Genomic DNA, 20,989 nt, shown 5'->3' on the forward strand with positions numbered 1-20,989 from the left:
ATACTTCAGAGTGTATTCGCATTTTTCTTAAAAATTCTTGTGGAGATAAATTAACCTTTCCAAAGTCCTGATTTTTCAAATAAGTAAAACCATTTACATTTAAGGCTTTTCAGTATTACATTTCATTCAGTTTTTTTTCTCTTGTTTCCATTGAGAGATTAAGAAACTTCCACTGATTCTCTTAATTTCTGTCTCCTTCTCACCCCTCCCTTTTTTTTCCGGTTGTGTATCACTTCATGCAACTCCCACACGATTTGCTCCAAACATCTTCTTTTCCAGTTTTTCAGCCTGAGCAAGAGTTTTTCTCATTACCATCTGAAAGAAAGCTACGCGAAAGTGTCTGATTCTTGCAGTGTAGATGAGTGGGTTTATCGACGAATTTAACGCTTGTAGAAATATAATAGGAAAGAAAGCGATTTGTCCAGCGTCAGAAGCGTTTTCTCCATTTAAGAAAATGAAAAGAATTAGCCAAATCCAAATCGGAATATAACAAAGGAAAAGTGTTAAAACTATCACGACAGTTGTGTTAAAGGCTTTCTTATTCTTGAGTAACTTTTCCTTCACTGCGAAAGAAACTTGGTTGGCGATGATTTGCTGTGTGTTGCGACGAACTTCTTTGTATATGACAACATGACAATAAACGACAGTAGAGATAACGGCTAAGATAATAACAACACTTATTTCTCGAAAGATGCTAGCTCTGATGCCATAGGCAATCGCTGCGCATATCCACGCCGTATTAGATGCAATGATAATACGAGCTTCAGTTACAAGGCCATTTTCGTAGGCGAAGGGGTGTTTGATCGCTAGATAACGTTCCCCGCTCATTAACAATAAATGGAGAAGCGAAGCTGCAGTGCATGTTTGGCCAACAGTGCTGAATACCCAAACAAAAGAAGAGGTCATGGTTTGAGTGCTGCTGCCTATGAAGAACAAGCTGAAACTGGTTATGGCCAACGGTTGAACAATCAGTCCCACAGCAAAATCTGTTGTGTCGGAAACAGAATAATGGCATGGATGTCGGGTGGCGATTGTGAAATGTTTGTCCGGAAATGTTGTTTATTCTTATGTCTGGAAGATTCGTATCTAGCCAATCAGCGTTCTTTTTAACTAAGGTGTCCCGCAAAGATAAGGAACAATTGTCTGTGATTTATTTAGCTTTCAGTTGAAGTAATCTTTCATATCAGTCGAGTCGAGGAGTTGTGACAGTTGCGAAACCTAGCGAGAATAGAAGAGGAGAAGAATAAAAATCTAGTGAAGACGAGACAGTGTGGGCTATCCTTACTAATTCCCCACATTAGTGGCACCTCCGACGGGACCTGCAGTGATTTGGACAACCTGTTAGTCAATGGAAGCTAAACTGGAGGCAGAACTTCAGCTTCTAAAGCTGACACGAGGAAGGACGAAATCTGTCGTGGAGAAGGGAAATATCGAGAAGATCACTCGACATAAAGAAACTCTGGGAAAGATTGTGGCATCTATAGAAGACTTGAAGCTAGACATCGAGAAAGGTAAGCTTGAAGCGGGGAAAAGCATTGACGAAGTTGATGAATGGGGAAAAATTATCGAGCAAACGATTGATGATGTAGATAAAGAAGTAGAAGATTTAAATCGTCATCTCGAAGAAGCTGGGGCAAAAGCAATAAACAAAAAACGGGAAGAGGAAGAGGCTCTTCTAGCCAAAAGGAGGGAGGATGAACTGAACTTTGAAAAACTTAAACTTGAGCAAAAATCAAAAATGCAGTCGCCCGATCAGCCCGCCGAAAAACCCCTAAGTAAGGGAAATGTCAAAATGCCAAAGCTGGTAATTACGAAATATGACGGCACCTACGAAAAGTGGCTTTCCTTTTGGAACAAGTTCAAAGCGGAAATCGATGCAGCCGATATTCCCCCGGTTACTAAATTTGCTCATCTCAAAGAATTACTGGAAAGTGATGTTTGTGAATCAATCGATGGCCTCCCATTTAGTCCTGAAGGTTATGAACGTGCTAAAAATATCTTGAAGTCCAATTATGGCAAGACAAGCGAGATTGTGAGAGCGTATATTGATAACATCAATGGTTTACCTGTGGTAACTGGATGCATCCCTAATGAAATTCATAAATTTTGTCAGACTTTGAACTACAATGTTCAATCATTAGAGACTCTAGGTAAACTTTCTGGGTGTTTATTTATGGTGCGTGGCGTCCTAGACAAATTGCCAGACATAAAGGCAGACCTCGTGAGCGGAAAATCGGGATGGCAAGATTGGGGTTTCGGGGACCTTATGCAGGCTTTAGAAGAATGGAAAGCCATTCATCCGATGGAAACTCTGGGGGTAGAAAAGGCAAACGAAACGTCTCCGACTCCGCCGATTTATCACCCGCCGCGTCCGCCGCGTCCCCCACGTTTGCCTCGTGACAGAAGTTTCTACGCGCGACAGGGCGAACCCAACCCACGACACGCGTGTGTCTACTGCGATCGCGTGACACACAGATCTTGGGAGTGTGAGAACGTGACATCTCCAGCGGAGCGCCGTCGCATTCTACAAAACAAACGCTTGTGCTTCAACTGCACTGGGCCTCAACACAGCGCTTCACAATGCCGAAGCCGCGCATCTTGCGTACACTGCAAACAAAGGCACCACTCATCTATTTGCGACCGACCGTCGGCAACTGGACGCCAAAGAGCGAACAACGGCGGAGTGGCTCTAACTGCAACTCAAGAAGGAGAGAAAGTCTGCCATCCAATCGTACTTGTCAAGTTGAATGGCGTGACCTGTAGAGCCCTACTGGACACCGGTGCGACTGCGTCTTATGCTTCAGGATACATCTTGGATCGTCTAAACCCCGTACCAGCTCGCACTCTAACACGCCGTATACAAACTATCGTGGGCATAGTGACTAAGCGGACAGAAACTTACAATACGCAAGTGAGTGACACTAAAGGAAACAATGCAATTTCATTACGAGTAACTAGAGTAGACCGCGCTGAACTTTTGTCCGTGGAAAATCCTAACTATAAGGAAATGATCAGCAAATACCGCCATCTGGAAGGCGTTTCAATGGAAGACACCGACACTAAGAGCTTACTTCCGGTCCATGTTATTCTGGGCGCGAGTGACTACGCGAAGATAAAAACTCGAGAATCCCAACGCACCGGAGCTATCGGCGAGCCTGTGGCTGAGTACACTCTTTTTGGATGGACCATCATGTCACCAGGAACGGAGACAGACCTGGACAAGATGTTTCTAGCGCAGACGGCCTCGAAGGACTATGAAGAGCTTTACCGGATGGACGTCCTAGGACTCGAAGACAAACCTAATGGCGATCAGAGCGTTGTTTATGAAGAATTCCTTGAACAACTCAGCCGCAGCCCTGAGGGTTGGTATGAAACTGGCCTTCCCTGGAAAGGGGACCATCCTCCGTTGCCCTCTAACAAGTCTGGAAGCTTAAAGCGACTGGGGAGCCTAGTCCAACGACTTAAGAAGACAGGAAGGCTAGACGACTATGACGCTATCATACAAGAACAGCTTAATGAAGGAATTATTGAAGAAGCAGAGATGCCAGCAACTCAAAGAGAATTCTACATCCCGCACAAAGCAGTAGTGAGAGAGAGTGCAGAAACTACCAAGATGCGTATTGTCTACGATGCCTCAGCAAGAGCGTACGACTCAGCCCCTTCCCTAAACGACTGTCTGGAAGTTGGACCACCCCTGCAGAATCAACTATGGAAGGTACTCCTAAGGGGACGGTTTCATTCAGTGGCTATCGCTGGTGATATTCGCAAAGCATTTCTTCAAGTGCGTATCCGAGAGCAGGACCGAGATGCACTGCGGTTTCATTGGTTGGAAAGCAAGGATCCTTTTCGTGTTCGCACGTACCGATTCACCAGAGCTCTGTTTGGTTTGGGACCCTCGCCGTTTCTGCTTGGCGGCGTAATTCAGCACCATCTGAACACTTGCAGACCTACACACCCTGATCGCGTAGCAGAAATCGAGCGAGAACTGTACGTTGACGATCTCATTTCTGGTGGAGGTACTATCCAAGAAGCGAAACAAAAGAAAGCTACAGCAACTGAGATGTTCCACCAGGCCACCTTTCACTTACACAAGTGGCATTCAAACGTGACTGAACTAGAGCTCACTGAAGAAACTGAAACTGGGGATGACTTAAGCTACGCCAAGCAACAACTCGGAATCAAGCCGAGAGAATGTGGGCTGCTTGGTTTAAAGTGGAACAAACTGACGGACGAAGTTGGAGTTACAATTCCAGAGGAAGTTGCCCAACCGACAAAGAGAGGGATTCTGGGAAAAGTAGCGAGGATCTATGACCCCCTTGGTCTTATCGCTCCAATCACCCTGCAAGGAAAGCTTCTGTACCGCGATGCCTGTGAAGAGAAACGTGCATGGGACGCTCCGTTATCCACCCCCCTAGAACAGCAGTGGCAGAAGTGGGAACGTTCCTTGCCGCAACACGTAACTTGTCCACGAGCACTTACCAGCGTCCGAGAACCTATCGAGGAAATTAAACTTCATGCTTTTGGAGACGCGAGTGGAAAGGGCGTGGCCGCTTCTGTGTACGCTGTGGTCAAACAGTCAAGCGAAATCAACCAAGGCCTGGTTACAGCAAAGGCAAGACTGGCCAAACAAGGGCTGACAATACCTCGCCGCGAACTGGTCTCCGGTCACATGGCTGTAAATCTTCTGACCAACGTACAAGATGCACTTCAAGGATTCCCTGTGACTTCGCTGCATTGTTGGCTTGACAGCAGCGTTGCCTTACATTGGATACTAGGAGGAGGAGACTATAAGCAGTTTGTGGCCAACCGGGTACGAAAAATTAGAGAACACTCTGATGTTGTCTGGAGGCACGTACCTACTCAGGATAATCCTGCAGATCTTGCTAGCCGAGGTGGACTGGTAACTAAGGAGAACCAACTGTGGTGGAAGGGACCAGAGTGGCTAAGTGATCCTGCGAAATGGCCAGCCGACCTTGTGACCGCGCCCACCGCTGAATCTAACGCAGAAATGAAAGCTACAAAGGAGCTCTTTGCCATGGCCGTTAAAGCTGATGACGATCTAGACCATCTTCTGGCCAAGCACAACTACTGGAAGACTTTGCGAGTGTGCGCTTGGATTATGCGGTTCGCAAACAACGCTAGAGCGAAAAGAGCGACAAGAACAAAGGGACCCCTGACAACAGACGAAATTGAGAAGCAGAAACACTTTTGGTTGCTACGCGTACAGAGCCGGGGAAGTGAAAGCATGGAGGAAGATCGCCTGTGCCTAAACTTACAGAAGAACAAAGATGGATTGCTTGAGTGCCGTGGGAGACTGCAAGGGGTCTATCCGATATACATCCCAGACACCACAACGTTCGCAAACAAATATGTCGAACACGTCCACAAAGCCACTCTTCACGGGGGAGTGGGGCTTACTATGGCTAAAGTGAGAGAAGAGTTCTGGATTCCCCGCCTGAGGCGCCTCGCGAAGAAAGTCATCAGGGAGTGTTATGGGTGCAAACGCTTCCAGGCTGTTGCTCTCGCAGCTCCACCCCCCGGTTTATTGCCTCTGGAGAGAACTGAGGGCTCAACTCCCTTTGAAATTGTTGGCGTAGATTTTGCTGGGCCGATTAAGTACCGCAAGTCCTCTCGTGTAGAAGGAAAAGGCTATCTGGTGCTCTACACGTGCAGTTTAACGAGAGCCTTGTACTTGGAGGTCCTGCCTAATCTGGAAACTACTACCTTTCTTTCAAGCTTGAAGCGTTTCATCGCTAGACGTGGACGGCCTTTAAAGATCTTTTCAGACAATGGAAAAACGTTCGTGGGAGCGGCAAACCTACTGAAAGGAATCCAGAAAGATGAGCAAGTTCACGGCTACCTTGCATCGGAGAAGATTATCTGGAGGTTTAACCTAAGTCGAGCACCCTGGTGGGGTGGCCAGTTTGAGCGACTAGTGGGCCTCTTCAAACGTGCATTCTATAAAGTAATTGGTGGAGGAATGCTATCCTGGTCAGAGCTGTGCGAAGTCGTGCTGGATGTTGAAACTCAACTAAATCGCCGCCCCCTGTCCTATGTAGAAGATGACGTCCAGCTCCCTCTACTCACCCCATCTTCTTTCCTATTCCAAAGATGTATTCGCCTCCCTGAACAAGAACCATGGCGAGAGGAGACAACTGACCTACGAAAGCGTGCCAAGTATTTGAGGTCTTGAAAGGACGCTGTGTGGAGACGCTGGTCTCGAGAGTACTTGGCGGCGCTCAGAGAGCGTCACAACTGCAATGGAAAAGGCAAGGCGAGGCCCTTAAAGCCTGGTGACGTCGTTCTCATTCGTTCAGAAGAAAAGAACCGAGGAAAGTGGCCATTAGGAGTGGTCGTTAAACTATTCAACGGCCGTGATGGAATTGTACGTGGAGTGAAGCTGCGCGCAGGGAAAACGTTTCTGGAGAGACCGATTCAACACCTTTATCCCATGGAACTAGCATGCGATAGAGCGCCAGAGAGAGCTGAAGTCCTTACCCCCCTGAATGCTAAAGCGCCAGTCTTTCGTCCACGGAGAGATGCTGCGGTTGCCGCAAACTTGCGTATTCGTGACGCTATAGAGAGTGAAGAACTTTAAAACTAAACGCAGGACAGAACTGTGCGGATGGACGGAGAATATAAAGTGATTTCAGCGAACTTTGACATTCATTACTTTGTTTTGTTTTGTTTCTGATTTCAATTTAATTATTAATTAAGCTAGCCGTTTCCTCTGTTTACATGTGCTTCCGTTTTGAAGGCACATGGGGGGAGTGTGTCGGAAACAGAATAATGGCATGGATGTCGGGTGGCGATTGTGAAATGTTTGTCCGGAAATGTTGTTTATTCTTATGTCTGGAAGATTCGTATCTAGCCAATCAGCGTTCTTTTTAACTAAGGTGTCCCGCAAAGATAAGGAACAATTGTCTGTGATTTATTTAGCTTTCAGTTGAAGTAATCTTTCATATCAGTCGAGTCGAGGAGTTGTGACAGTTGCGAAACCTAGCGAGAATAGAAGAGGAGAAGAATAAAAATCTAGTGAAGACGAGACAGTGTGGGCTATCCTTACTAATTCCCCACAGTTGTGGCCAAGCAAGCCAGCGAGATGTTGGATTTTGTACGAAGATGTCGCTTTTTTTTCACAGCAACTATTACCAGACTATTCAGTAAAATTGCGAAAGGAAAAGTAAAGATATTCAAAGCAGTGGTTATTGCTAACACAGAATAAACGTCAGAAGTGATATTTGTGTGATTTTTTGAAAGAAATTGGAAACCACTAAAAGGTGATGTGGCGTTTGGCATATTGATCCTTTATGACCGCGTGTTGAGCAGAGCAAATCCTTTTTTTTTCTCTTACTGAACTGTGTTTTATGGCGCATGACTACAACGAAACAATTTGCTATTGTTCTTTGATTTTCACTTTACTACAATTGTATTGTCTGTTTTAATGTATGGGCGGAAGGTTGAGGAGTTGAGTGGAAAAGTACTTAAATTTTGGCTTTTGCTCTTCGTAACAATCCAAGGGCAATTTGCTTTATTTAGAGTATTTTAAAGAAAGTGCAGGGGAAATGCTTCCCAAAAAAATTGAAGCAGTTAGGAAGGGGCTTTTAAGAGCTACTCATGAAACTGAAAACTCGATGGTAATTTCATTTTTCTTTCCTGTTGGTAACCCTTTCATGATCAATTCATCATTCAACGTGTATTTTTGCAATCGATAATCGTTCGATTGCTGTTGATGGGAGTGCAGGTTACGGTTTGAATCCTTTTGAAACTGGTCATGGTCAAAGGTTGAACAATCAGTCTTATTGTTAAATCCGTCGTGGCCAAGCAAGCCACGGCAAATTTTACCAGAATAATCAGGAGAATTGCAAAAGGACAGGTGAAGATGTTCAAAGCAGCGCTTACGGCGGACGCAGAATAAAATTTCGAAGATTTATTTGTGAGACAGGCGATATAGTGTCTGCCATGTTAGTTCTCTTTGGCGTGTGTTTGAATGTGTATGCAAAAAACTGGAAAAGAAACAATCCCAAAAGATCTGAGTAGGGGAGTGGAAAAGTATTCCGGATGTTGGCCTCCATTCTTCGCAACACTCTAAAACTAGCCTGTGCTTTCTTTAAACGATTTGAATCAGGATGCAGGACAAAAAGCTTGCTAATAAAATGATGCATTCAAAATGGATGGCTTTTGAGGGCCAAAAACTGACAACGTGATGATAATTTCATTCTGATTTCCTCTCGGAAGGCCTTGATGACTAATTCATTTTCATTTTCAACGTCTATTGATTGAGAAACGATTACCAATGAAACTGTTGTCGGTGTAAGCAGAGTTATTAAAAGATCTAATCGAGCAAAAATAGAAATTAGGCTACATAAGCCATACGGACAGAGGGATGATCCTGCTAAGTGGAACAACAAAGAAATCTTAGGCCAACACCAGTAATAGCTTGATTGAGTCCAAACTGAAACCCAGGATGTAATTAAGGATAACTTTTTAACCTGTTTGGGCTTGTAAGTATGTTTAAGCAGCACAAAAATAGAGTGAGCAGCACTTAGGCCTTTTGTTACAATTTGTCTGTGTCGCACACAAAGCGAACAAACAAGGGTGACGTAGTTTACGGCACGTTGTTTCTTTACAGCCTTGATTCGAGCGCTGAGACTCTTTCCCTTTCTGTCATTTACTGCATAACGCCATAGTTAAAATCAGGTGATATTCAACAGCATCAAATGCAGAGGAACGACCTTCGATATAAAGCCCGTCAAACAAATCAGAGGATATTTGGAAAAAGTTTAGAGGCTTACGAAATTTACTCAGAACAAATATCAAGCAGGCAAAACGTACGTTCTATCAAAAGGCACTTTCGTCGAAAAAGCCAAAGGAACTTTGGCAGACGAAGATCGTATTATTAGTCCTAGCCCTAAGCCTATTGCTGCTGGTCCTGACGGGTTGAACGTCCACTTTACTAACACCACGCAAAGGATACTGGGAACCAATCCATCCTCATCAGAATGTTTAAAAAACCACACCACCTTTTTGTCAGATTATGGTAACGACTTCTTCTCACTACGTCCAGTCTCCTTTAAGGAAGTAGAACGACAGATCAAAAGTATAAGAACTGACTGTGCCACAGGTCCTGACCTTATTCCAGCCAAGTACGCTAACGCACATCATAGGCGAATGTATCACTCAGAACGCCTTTCCCACTGCGTGCAAAAAATCCATAATATCTTCTGTTCCTAAAGTAGACAACCCGAAGGAGTGTGATGACTACAGACCAATAGCTATCCTTTCTGTGTTTTCCAAGGTGTACGAACTTTGCGTGCTAAAGCAAATGACAGAACACGTCGATGAACACAATGTACGCATTGAGAAAATCTCTGGTTATAGGGAAGGACATTCTACCACCTCAATACAATTAATATAATAATAATAATAATAATAATAATAATAATTATTATTATTATTATTATTATTATTATAATTAAAATCTGCAACCCCTTTCGTGGCCACTCGCGGAATATTTCTAAGTGTCTTGCAAATCGACTTCCGGTATGACGGGTCGACGTCAATTGTAACGAGTCGTTCGATTCGAGTCGAATCAAGTTGATTCGACAAAATTTGCAACTCCCTTTCGTAGCCACTTGCGGAATATTTTCTGAGTGTCTTGCAAATCGACTTCTGGTATGACGGGTCGACTTTAACTTAAACGAGTCGTTCGATTCGACAACATTTTCAACAACCCTTGACAGTTACTTACGAAATATTTTGTCTTGTGGATGGTTTATCAGATTTCCGGTATAACGAGACGCATTAACTGCGAATGGACTTCCGGTAGGACGATTCGCAAACTGCCTTTGACGAATCGTGGCGGTTTGGGTGTATTGGACAACTCTTATGCCTTTGCTAATTTTGGCTAAACAACACAGTCCTGAAGCAAAACAATCAAGTTAAAATAAGCCATCAAATCTACCGCTGCTACACAATACTTGTATGAGCTGTGTTTTATTTTTTAAAGATTGTCTACAGATAAAGAATCAGGTTTTGCTGGATAAAATCTATGCATGGATCACAAAGGTCATGTTCCAGATCAGCAATCAGAGAGATTCTGGATATTACTTTTCGCTTTTATCAGTTTTGTTAACACCTTGTTATATATATTCAAGCGGGAGACAAGTGCAGACCCGAGCTTGTCCCTCCAAAGGCTGGTTTATTACTGAGAGATGGAGTCAGAGTCGTAATCAGAAGTGCGAAGCGTCTCTGAAGATTGTCGAATTTTTAGGCAAGTTCATAGAGTTATAAAAATTTTAATGAAGGTCGGCTGTAAAACTTTTTTCGATTGTTAAACTCTTCATGACACCCTAACTATATTAATTATATTAGTTTGATTAGATTACAGCGTCTGACTTTTTCAAAAACTCAGTTTGACGTTGGTCGGTTTTCGCTTGACTCTGGCGAGCCAATAGGCGATTTTTTAAGCCTTCCCACTAACTCGTTTGAAACTCGGTGTCTCCAAAGTAAGCTCAATGGATAAGATAAGCATGAAGTACTCTTCAGTGGTACCTTTTTGAAATGAGTTTCATAGATTTTTTTTAAATTGTCTTTCAAAGTTACGTCAAATTAATGTCTTGAAAAACGCCATAACTGGCGTTCGCTCGAGTAAACTTTAATTTCCGTAAAAAAATCGAGAAATTAAAGAGATCCGATAAGGCAGACTGTGGTTTTATTATAGGTATCTTTCCTGATAGGTGCAAATAACGTGCATTCACCTTTAAAATATTCGATATGTTTACAATGTGTTTCCTGCATCACAACATATCTTCTTAAACGTGTGATTTCCAAACAGGCATATAGTGTGAATTTTAAGGAGACACACTTGTAATATTTACCGTCAATACACTTGTAGTCTACTCGCTTCTTGGGGTGATTGTTTGATTGCAATCACCCTAAGAAAAATATGGATTTCAAGCCATGGCCGCCGACTGACGTCCCTCAAGAGGCAGCTTTATGAGAAGTTCTTCAGTTCGTTACGGTAGTTGGTTTTATGAGAAAGATAACTCCCCAACGAAAATAACTTCCGTGACGAGCATTCACGTCCTCACAATGAGTCAGACTACGTTTACACAAGTGGCCCAATAATAAGCAATTCGTTGATGTTCACGATCACGCTGATTTAAGAATTAATTCTCTTCAGAAGGACATCGCCCCCATCCTCTAACCCCACAGCTACAACAATACACTGGAGCTCAGTTCCTAATCTCGTTCCTGTTTCTTCAGGCGTGCCCCATTCCCCCTCAACTCTCAACTCTCTCCTCCCCTCAAAAACAAACGAACAAACAAACATGCAAACCAACACAAAAACATGCAAACCAACAAAAAAGAAGCCAAGACCAAATTGAGAACTCATCAAAGCAAAACCGTGAACAAGTCATTAAAAAAAAAAACCAAACAACTTAACAAGAAAAAATACGTCTTTTATCTTAAATTTCACAGAAGCCCCGAAGGAAGTTCTCGCACATCTTCGGTTATTTAGTAGGAGGTTAATATCATAAACTTTTCTACCTTCGGATTCCACTTCCGGCCGAAAAGAAAAACATTGACCTCTGTTTACCGAGACCATGAGTTAAAGGTTAACACCTGGCTGATCGAGTAATATCCAACCTTTGTCATATATGAGATGAGACACTAAAAACGAGAATTATATGGTTTTGCCGTTATTGCAACCCAACAAAAATATCGATAGACCTTTTACAGGCTTGTCACATTAATTCGATGTTGGAACTCCGAAAGAAAAATGATATCAAAATCACTTTAAAAGGTGCAAAAGTCTCTTTTTACGAAGATTAAATCCCAACATTAAGACAATTTTTCAGTTATCTACTTAGATCATCTTGGATTGTCGGCTAAATTCTGCATACGCATTAAAACATACAACTTCTTATTCACAGAGAAGAAATCAATAATAACCATTAGTACTGTAGGTAATGTTAGTTTTGTAATTATTTTGTAATGGTAACTGTGGTCATGCAGTAAATGACAGAAAGGGAAAGAGTCTCAGCGCTCGAATCAAGGCTGTAAAGAAGCAACATGCCATAAACTAAATCACCCTTTTTGTTCGCTTTGTATGCGATACAGACAAATTGTAACAAAAGGCCTGAGAGCTGCTGACTCTATTATGTGCTGCTTAAGCATACTTGTGAAACCCAAACAGGTGAAAAAAGTTATCCTTAATTGCATCCTGAGTTTCAGTTTGGAGTCAGTCAAGCTATTACTTGTGTTGCCCTAAGATTTCTTAGTTGTTCTCCTTAGCAGGATCTTTCCTCCGTCCATAAGGTTCATGTAGCCTTACTTCTATTTTTGCTCGATTAGATCTTTTAACCTCTCTGCTTACACCGACAACAGTTTGTTGGTAATCCTTTCTTAATCAATTCACTCTTATGGGTGACTTTTGTTGCATTCCCTGTATTTCTCGATTGACAACAATACACGTTGAAAATGAAATAATCAAGAAGGTCTTCCGAGAGGAAATCAGAATGAAATTATCATTAAGTTGTCAGTTTTAGCCCTTAAAGGCCATCTTTGAATACATCATTCCATTGGCAAGCTTTTTGTCTTGCATTATCATTAAAATTGTTTAAAGAAAGCACTTACTACTTTTAGAGCGTTGCGAAGAATGGAGGCCAACATCCGGAATACTTTTCCTCTCATCTACTCAGATCTTCTGGGATTGTTTCTTCTCCAGTTTTCCGCATATAAATTCAAACAGACGGCTTAAAGAACCAACATGACAGACGCTATATCACCTCTCTCACAAATAAATCTTCTAAATTTTATTCTGCGTTCGCAGTGAGCGCTGCTTTGAACATTTTATCTTTTCCTTTTGCCATTCTCCTCATTATTTTGATAACAAAGCGACGAGTCTGCACAAAATCTAACAACTCGTTGGCTTGCTTGGCCACAACAGATTTAATTGTAGGACTGATTGTTCAACCTTTGACCATGACCAATTTCAGCTTGATGCACATCGGTGGCAGGATTCAAACCGTGACCTGAACTATTATCAACGTATTATAGCAATCGAGCAATTCTCGATTGCAAGTATACGCGTTGAAAGATTAATTTATCATGAAAGGGTTTCCGACAGGAAAGAAAAATGAAATTACTATCGAATTTTCAGTTTCATGTGTAGCTCTTAAAAGCCCCTTCCTAATTGCGTCAATTTTTTGGGAAGCATTTCCCCTCCACTTTGAAATAATCTTAATAATGCAAATTGCTCTTGGATTGTTACGAAGAGCAAAAGCCAACATTCAAGTACATTTCCATTCAACTTCTCAGCCTTCTGCCTTTACATTATATAAATATACTGGTGCCAAAATCAAAGAACAATTGCAAGTTGTTTCGCTGTAGTCATGCACCATAAAACACAGTTAAGTGAGAGACAAGGAAGGATTTGCTCCACTCCACACGCGGCCATAAAGAATCAACATGCAAAACGCTACATCACAATTTAATGGTTTCGAGTTTATTTCGAAAAAACGCGCAAATATCACTTCTGGCGTTTATTCCGTGTTAGCAATCAGCGCTGCTTTGAATATCTTCACTTGTCCTCTCGCAATTGTACTGAATAGTCTGGTAATAGTTGCCGTGAAAACAAAGCGATGTCTTCGCACTAAATCCAACATCTCGCTGGCTTGCTTGGCCACAACAGATTTTTCTGTAGGACTGATTGTTCAACCGTTGGTCATAACCAATTTCAGCTTGTTCTTCACAGGTAGCAGCCCTCAAACCATGACCTCTACTTTTGTTTGGGTATTCAGCCTTGTTAGCCAAACATGCACTGCAGCTTCGCTTCTCCACTTGTTGTTAATGAGCGGGGAACGTTATCTAGCGATCAAACACCCCTTCGCCTACGAAAATGGCCTTGTAACTAAAGCTCGTATTATCATGGCATCTGGTTTGGCGTGGATGTGCGCAGCGATTGTCTGCGGCATCAAGGCCAGCATCTTTCGAGAAGTAAGTGTTGTTTTTATCTCAGCCGTTATCTCCACTGTAGTTTATTGTCATGTTGTCATATACAAAGAAGTTCGTCGCAACACACAGCAAATCATCGCTAACCAAGTTTCTTTAGCAGTGAAGGAAAAGTTACTCAAGAATAAGAAAGCCTTTAACACAACTGTCGTGATAGTTTTGACACTTTTCCTTTGTTATTTTCCGACTTGCGTTTGGCTGATTGTTTTAATTTCCTTCAATGGAGAAAACTCCTCTGACGTAGGACATATCGCTTCCTTCCCTATTACATTTCTGGTACTGCTAAATTCGTCGATAAACCCACTCATCTACACTGCAAGAATCAGACACTTTCGCGTAGCTTTCTTTCAGATGTTAACAAGAAAAACCCTTGCTCGAGCTGAGGAACTTGAAAAGAAGATGTTTGGAGCTGATTGTGTGGGAGTTGCATAAACTGATACACAACCGGACAAAAGAGAGGAGTGAGGAAGTGAGAGCAATTAAGAGAATGAATGGAAGTTCATTAATCTTTCCATGGAAACGAGAGAAAAAAAAAGTGAATAAATTTACTACTGAAAAGCCTTTACCAGAGGTCTCTATTCCAGGGGCGTGGCCAGGACAATTCAAAGGAGGGGGGAGGGTCACACTGTGTCAAATAGAGGGTACTCACCAGATTGTCATGTCGACCTCTATGCCGTACTTAAAAAAGGTTTGCAAAGGGGGTGGTGAGGATGGCGTAGGGGGTGGGGGGGGGGGGAAGTTACGGGCAGCACAAGACCCTTCTCTCCGTCGCAACGTCTTTGCTACCCAATTGAGACTGGTCACCTGTGGTTTTACTCGTTAGAAAAGTTAACTTCGTCAGAATTTTTAAGAAAAATGCGAATAGACTTTTTTGCTCACCAAATTTATCAATTGTTAGAAATTTTGATTGAAGTATTTCTCAGCATTAAGCCAGCATTAAGACAACTTCCCACTTAGTTATCTACGTAGATCATCTTAGATGGTATACTAAATTCCGAATATGCATTTATACATACAATTCAACGTTTTCGTCAAAGAAAAAAATTGATAGGTCAGTATCGTAAGTAATGTCAAGTATGGTAAGTAATGTTATTTTTGTAAATATTGAAAAATAAAAATTATGCATTAAATATAAGATGGTGTTATTACTAAATAAAAAAAGCTACTGGCTTCGTTTTAGTCATGCAACAAATTTCGATTAAATTCGGGGCAAGGGGAGAATCCTTCAGCTCACAGTGTGGCCATAAAGAATCAACGTGCCATAGACTTCATCACCTTTTCTTGTGGTTGCGAATTTATTCCTTTGAATCCCACTAATATCCCTTCTGGCGGAGATCTTGAAATCCCTTTTTCTTATACACTTATCGCAAAACTTCCGCAGCCTCTTCCATGTCATTCGAAGAAAGTATTGATATCTGATTTAAAAGAAGTTTAGAGGCCAACATCCCAATACTTCTCAGATCACCGACTTTATGCAGTAAGTGAATCAATACAAGCTCTTTGAGGAAGCAGTTAAATTGCAGTGATGTAATAAAAAGCACATCAAATGACGCGCAAGAATGAAAATAACGTCAAATCGTTAAAACCGACATAGAAAACATTTCAGTGCCTAGGTATGTTTACAAAGGTCTTTCTGCTCAGTCCAGAAACATATTCACCAGAGTTTATTGTGCGTTCACCGTTATCAACATTCTCAATATCATTACTTGTCCTCTTGCAATTTTGCTGAACATTCTGGTGCATGATAGTCGCCGTAAAAACAAAAGCGACAACTGCGCTCCAAATCAAACGTCTCGCTCGCTTGTTTGGCTACGACATTTTTTTTTGCTGTGGGACTGGTTTTTTCAATTTACGGGTACCAGAATGAAAAGAAGATAACACCAATGCTAGCTGAAATGACGAGCTTCAAACCACATGCGCATGAAGAAAGTGAAGGAGAAAGTTATTTGTCTTAAAAATGAATTTTAAGAGCAAGCTATTTTCAAAAAAAGATTCAATTTAGGAAGTAAGTGGAGAAATGATTGTTTGACCAAGACCCTGACTAAAGAAGAACAGCGGACCCTTTTCAGTTCCCTAAGCTGGTTTTACGCTTTACGGAACTTAAGGAACTCAACACATTGCATTTTCCAATACTCCGGCCTTCGTTCTTGGAATGTAAGAAATCAAATTCGCCAACAAAGTTCTCACCATTAGCCACTGAAGTTGTGTGAATAAGCATGGAATTGGAAACAAAATGGCACGATACTCCAGTGCCTCAAGTGTCTCTGCATTTCCAAAGTTCCAGGTTGTGTGTTGGGCTAATCGTTCGATGATAGGATTTGCTTTGGAGGGTTCCAGTTTTCCACACGCTTCCGTCCGTGAGCTCGACACGTGACGCTTCATCGAGCCTAATTTTCAAAGGAGTTCCAGAATCTGCATTACTCCAAAATCTTGGCTGAGCCTTCGTTTCTACGCTGCGACCTCGTATGGAAGGTATTTTATCCTGATAAAAAAGTACAATAATGTATCTTAGTCCTTCATGAGACAAAAAAAAGAAAAAAACTCTGAGCGCTTGGAATCAAACCAGTTACCACCGCATTGACAATGCCTTCCTCTCCATCGGACACAGAATTTTTCTATCCAACTCTTTAGCAACATTGCAAGCTGCCCCGGTGTCTTGAGTGGGTGCTTCATGCCAAAGAAAATGCGGCCAAAAACGACGCCTTAGTCTTTTTGAACCACAGTTTCTTTGGCCTTTGCCTTTGCTAATATTGGCTAAAGAAGACAGTCCTGACGCAAAACAATCACTTCAAAATGAGCCATCAAATCTACTCTAAAGGCATGAAAAGTAGGTCAATGGAAAAACGGATTCGTGATAATAATAATAATAATAATAATAATAATACTAATAATAATAATATAGAGCTATCTGCGAGACGATACAAATAATAGCTATTGTCAAAAAATGCCGCCTGATTTTATACTTATCCTCAATCGGTGGCACAAAATATTCAGTTCAACTTGCACGTCTATCAAATCCATTCCTGCCTTAAAAGGCCCCAAATAAATTGTTAACACCTAAAGAAGCAAGTTTGGTTGGACAAAATCCCTGCATGGATGACAAAAGTCATGTTGCAGATCAGCAATCAGACAGACGCTTTTATCAGTTTTGTTAACACCTAGTTATATTTAAGCAGGAGATAAGTGTAAACCTGAACTTGTCCCTCTAAAGGCCGGTTTATTACTTACGACGGAGTTGGAGTTAGAGTCGTAATCAGAAGTGCGCATAGAGTCTCTTAAAACAGCAGTCAAACTTAGAAATGTCGAATTTTTTTAGGCAAGTTCATAGAGCTAAAAATTTTTGATGAAGGTGGGCAGCAAAATGTTTTTCGATTGTTAAACTCTTCGCGACACCCTCGTCGTAACTATGTCAGTTTGACTAGATTGGAGCGTCTGACTTTTTCAAAAACTCAGTTTGAAGTTGGTCGGTTTTCGCTGACTTGACCATGGCGAACCAAAATTGGATTTTTTAAGCCTTCCCAATAACTTGTTTGAAACTCAGTATCTCCTGAGTAAAGCTCAATAGATAAGATAAACATGAAATACTCCTCAGTGGTTTTTTTGGAACTGAGTTTCATAGGTTTTTTCTAAATTGTGTTTCAAAGTTATGTCAAATTAAGGCCTTATAAATCGCCATTACTACCGTTCGCTCGAGTGAACTTTCACTTCCGTAAAACTCGAGAAGTTAAAGAGATCCGATCAGGCAGACTGTGGTTTTCGTATAAGTACACGAAATTATAGTCTTGCAACACACAAGAAAAAGGTAAAATCTGTGTCTCAAGCCAAGCTGATCAGACCGCTCTTTAAAAGACTCCTTTGGTTAGTAAGTCCGATTATTTTCTTGTTTTGTTTTGTATTTTCGTTGGTGTTGTTTAACCATCTTTAGCATTGCAATTATTAAAATTGTTACTATCTTAATTCTTAATGGGTGCAAATAACGTGCACTCACCTTTGACATACATGACGTGTTTACCGAGGGTTTCCTGCATCACATCATATCTACTTAAAGGTGTGATTTCCAAGCAAGTATACAGTATGGATTTTAGGGAGACACCCTTGCAATATTTACTGTCAATACACTTGTAATCTGCTCGCTTCTTGGGGTGATTGTTTGATTGTAGTCACCTTAGAAACGAAAGGATTTCAAGCCACTGACTTCCCTCGAGAAGTAGCTTCATGAGAAGTTGTTTAATTGTTACGGTGGTTATTTTTTGGAGGAAGATCTTTTGTTTAATGAATAATTTTCATTTTTCAATATTTACAAAAGTAACATTACTCACTATACTTGACTTACGATACCTATGAATTTCTTTTCTTTGACGAAAACGTTAAGTTGTATCTTTAAATGCATATTCGACAATCTTAGATGATCTACGTAGATAATTAAGTGGGAAGTTGTCTTGATGTTGGCTTTTGCTCCTAGAAACAAGAGCAGTGGGCAATGATTTTCATTCTGGAGAAAGCTGAGAAATATTTAATAAATATTTGATTTGTCGAGCAAAAACGTCTATTCGCATTTTTCTTAAAAATTCTGACGATGATAAGTCAACCTCTCCGAAGTCCAAATTTTTCGCACGAATAAACCCACATGTGGAAAGCAAGGACGTAGATTGGGGGGAGAGGGTCCTGAGGTGCCCGTGACCAAACCCCGCCCCTTTGAAAACCTTTTTTAAGCACGGCATGAAGGTCGACATGACAATCTGGTGAGTACCCTCTATTTGACTCAGTGTGACCCTCCCCCCCTCCTTTGAAATGTCCTGGCTACGCCCCTGGATAGGATAGAGACCTCTGGCAAAGGCTTTTCAGTATAAGGTTTTATACAGTTTTTTGTTTCTTTCGTTTCCATGGAAAGATTAATAAACTTCCATTGATTTTCTTAATTGCTCTCATTTTCTCACTCCTCTTGTGTATCAGTTCATGCAACTCCCACACGATTTGCTCCAAACATCTTCTTTTCAAGTTTCTCAGCTTGAGCAAGGGTTTCTCTTGTTAACATCTGAAAGAAAGCTACGCGAAAGTGTCTGATTCTTGCAGTGTAGATGAGTGGGTTTATCGACGAATTTAGCGCAAGTAGAAAAATAATAGGGAAGAAAGCGACTTGTCTTACGTCAGAGGAGTTTTCTCCATTGAAGGAAATGAAAAGAATTAGCCAAATCCAAGTCGGAATGTAACAAAGGAAAAGTGTCAAAACTATCACGACAGTTGTGTTAAAAGCTCTCTTATTCTTGAGTAACTTTTCCTTCACTGCGAAAGAAACTTGGTTAGCGATGATTTGCTGTGTGTTGCGACGAACTTCTTTGTATATGACAACATGACAATAAACTACAGTGGATATTACGGCTGAGATAAAAACAACTATTATTCCTGGAAGGAAGCTGATTTTGATGCCATAGACAATCGCTGCGCATATCCAGGCCATACCGGATGCAGTAATAATACGGGCTTCAGTTACAAGGCCATTTTCGTAGGCGAAGGGGTGTTTGATCGCTAGATAACGTTCCCCGCTCATTAACAACAAGTGGAGAAGGGAAGCTGCAGTGCATGTTTGGCCAACAGCGCTGGATACCCAAACAAAAGTACAGGTCACGGTTTGAGGGATGCCACCTATGAAGAATAAGCTGAAATTGGTTATGACCAACGGTTGAACAATCAGTCCTACAGTAAAATCTGTTGTTGCCAAGCAAGCCAGCGAGATGTTGGATTTTGTACGCAGACGTCGCTTTGTTTTTACGGCAACTATTACCAGACTATTCAGTAAAATTGCGAGAGGAAAAGTAAAGATATTCAAAGCAGCGCTTATTGCTAACACAGAATAAACGCCAGAAGTGATATTTGTGTGATTTTTTGAAAAAAATTCAAAACCACTAAAAGGTGATGTAGCGTTTGGCATATTGATTCGGACCGCGTGTTGAGCAGAGCAAATCCTTCCTTGTCCCTCACTTAACTGTGTTTTATGGGACATGACTACAACGAAACAGCTTGCTATTGTTCTTTGATTTTCACTCCAGTACAAGTGTATTGTCTGTTTTAATGAACAGGCGGAAGGCTGAGAAAATGAATAGAAAAGTACTTGAATGTTGGCTCTTCGTAACAATCCAAGAGAAATTCGCTTTATTTAGATTATTTCAAAGAAAGAGCAGGGAAAAGGTTCTTCAAAAAAAATGACACAATTAGGAAGGGGCTTTTAAGAGCTATACATGAAACTGAAAACTCGACGGTAATTTCATTTTTCTTTCCTCTCGGAAACCCTTTTATCATCCTGAGGGATGATCCTGCTAAGTAGAACAACGAGGGAATCTTAGGCCAGTAATATTAATAGCTTGATCACGTCCAAACGGAAACCCAGGATGCAATTAAGGACAATTTTTTTCACCTGTTTGGGTTTCACAAGTGTGTTTAAGCAGAACGAAAACAGAGTGAGCAACACTTAGGCCTTTTGTAACAATTTTTCTGTATCACACACAAAGCGAACAAAACGAGGTGATGTTGTTCATGACACGTTGCTTCTAAACAGCCTCGATTCGAGCGCTGAGACTCTCCCCCTTTCTGTCATTTACTGCATGACTAAAACATGATATTGGTTGTTAATGATTTTATCTGCGGATAAATATATCTCAGTAGACGTTTTGGTGAGTGATACGGCTGATTATTTTTTTTCCAGTTGTGCCGTATTTCGACGAGCCTGTAGGGCGAGTCAAAATGCAAACAACGAGTAAAAATGATTGGCGATACTACGCATCAAAACGTCTAATAAGTTATTTATTATGCAACTGCTTTTTTTTTTTTTTTTTTCTGCTGAGCCTTTCTGTTCATTTCTCATAGGCGGGAAAAGCAAAGCGGATGGAGAAGCGTAGCACACGCAGCCGACTGGTTAAACAGGCTTTACATTACATAATAACCAACTGTCCAAATAACCGTACAATATCGCACG

At 41.4% G+C, this 20,989-nt stretch overlaps 3 protein-coding genes across 3 annotated transcripts; 2 read left to right on the plus strand and 1 right to left on the minus strand.

Moving 5' to 3' along the window:
* Positions 1-234: 234 nt before the first annotated feature.
* On the minus strand, positions 235-7,299 carry LOC149037689 (alpha-1B adrenergic receptor-like). Its single transcript, XM_089186374.1, has 2 exons — positions 7,067-7,299; positions 235-877 (listed from the first exon to the last, which is right to left on the minus strand). Exons 1-2 carry the CDS (start codon positions 7,297-7,299, stop codon positions 235-237), a joined length of 876 nt encoding a protein of 291 aa, XP_089042500.1.
* On the plus strand, positions 996-7,078 carry LOC149037690 (uncharacterized). The gene has a single exon (XM_089187124.1). The coding sequence runs from the start codon at positions 1,349-1,351 to the stop codon at positions 6,191-6,193; it is 4,845 nt and encodes a 1,614-aa protein (XP_089043250.1). The 5' UTR covers positions 996-1,348; the 3' UTR covers positions 6,194-7,078.
* A 5,973-nt stretch (positions 7,300-13,272) lies between the features above and the next one.
* LOC149037691 (adenosine receptor A2b-like) lies at positions 13,273-14,685 on the plus strand. The gene has a single exon (XM_089187004.1). The coding sequence runs from the start codon at positions 13,477-13,479 to the stop codon at positions 14,449-14,451; it is 975 nt and encodes a 324-aa protein (XP_089043130.1). The 5' UTR covers positions 13,273-13,476; the 3' UTR covers positions 14,452-14,685.
* The last annotated feature ends 6,304 nt before the right edge of the window (positions 14,686-20,989 follow it).

The sequence above is a fragment of the Pocillopora damicornis genome, chromosome 11, assembly GCF_964200805.1.
Source record: "Pocillopora damicornis chromosome 11, jaPocDami1.2, whole genome shotgun sequence".
NCBI lineage: Eukaryota > Metazoa > Cnidaria > Anthozoa > Scleractinia > Pocilloporidae > Pocillopora > Pocillopora damicornis.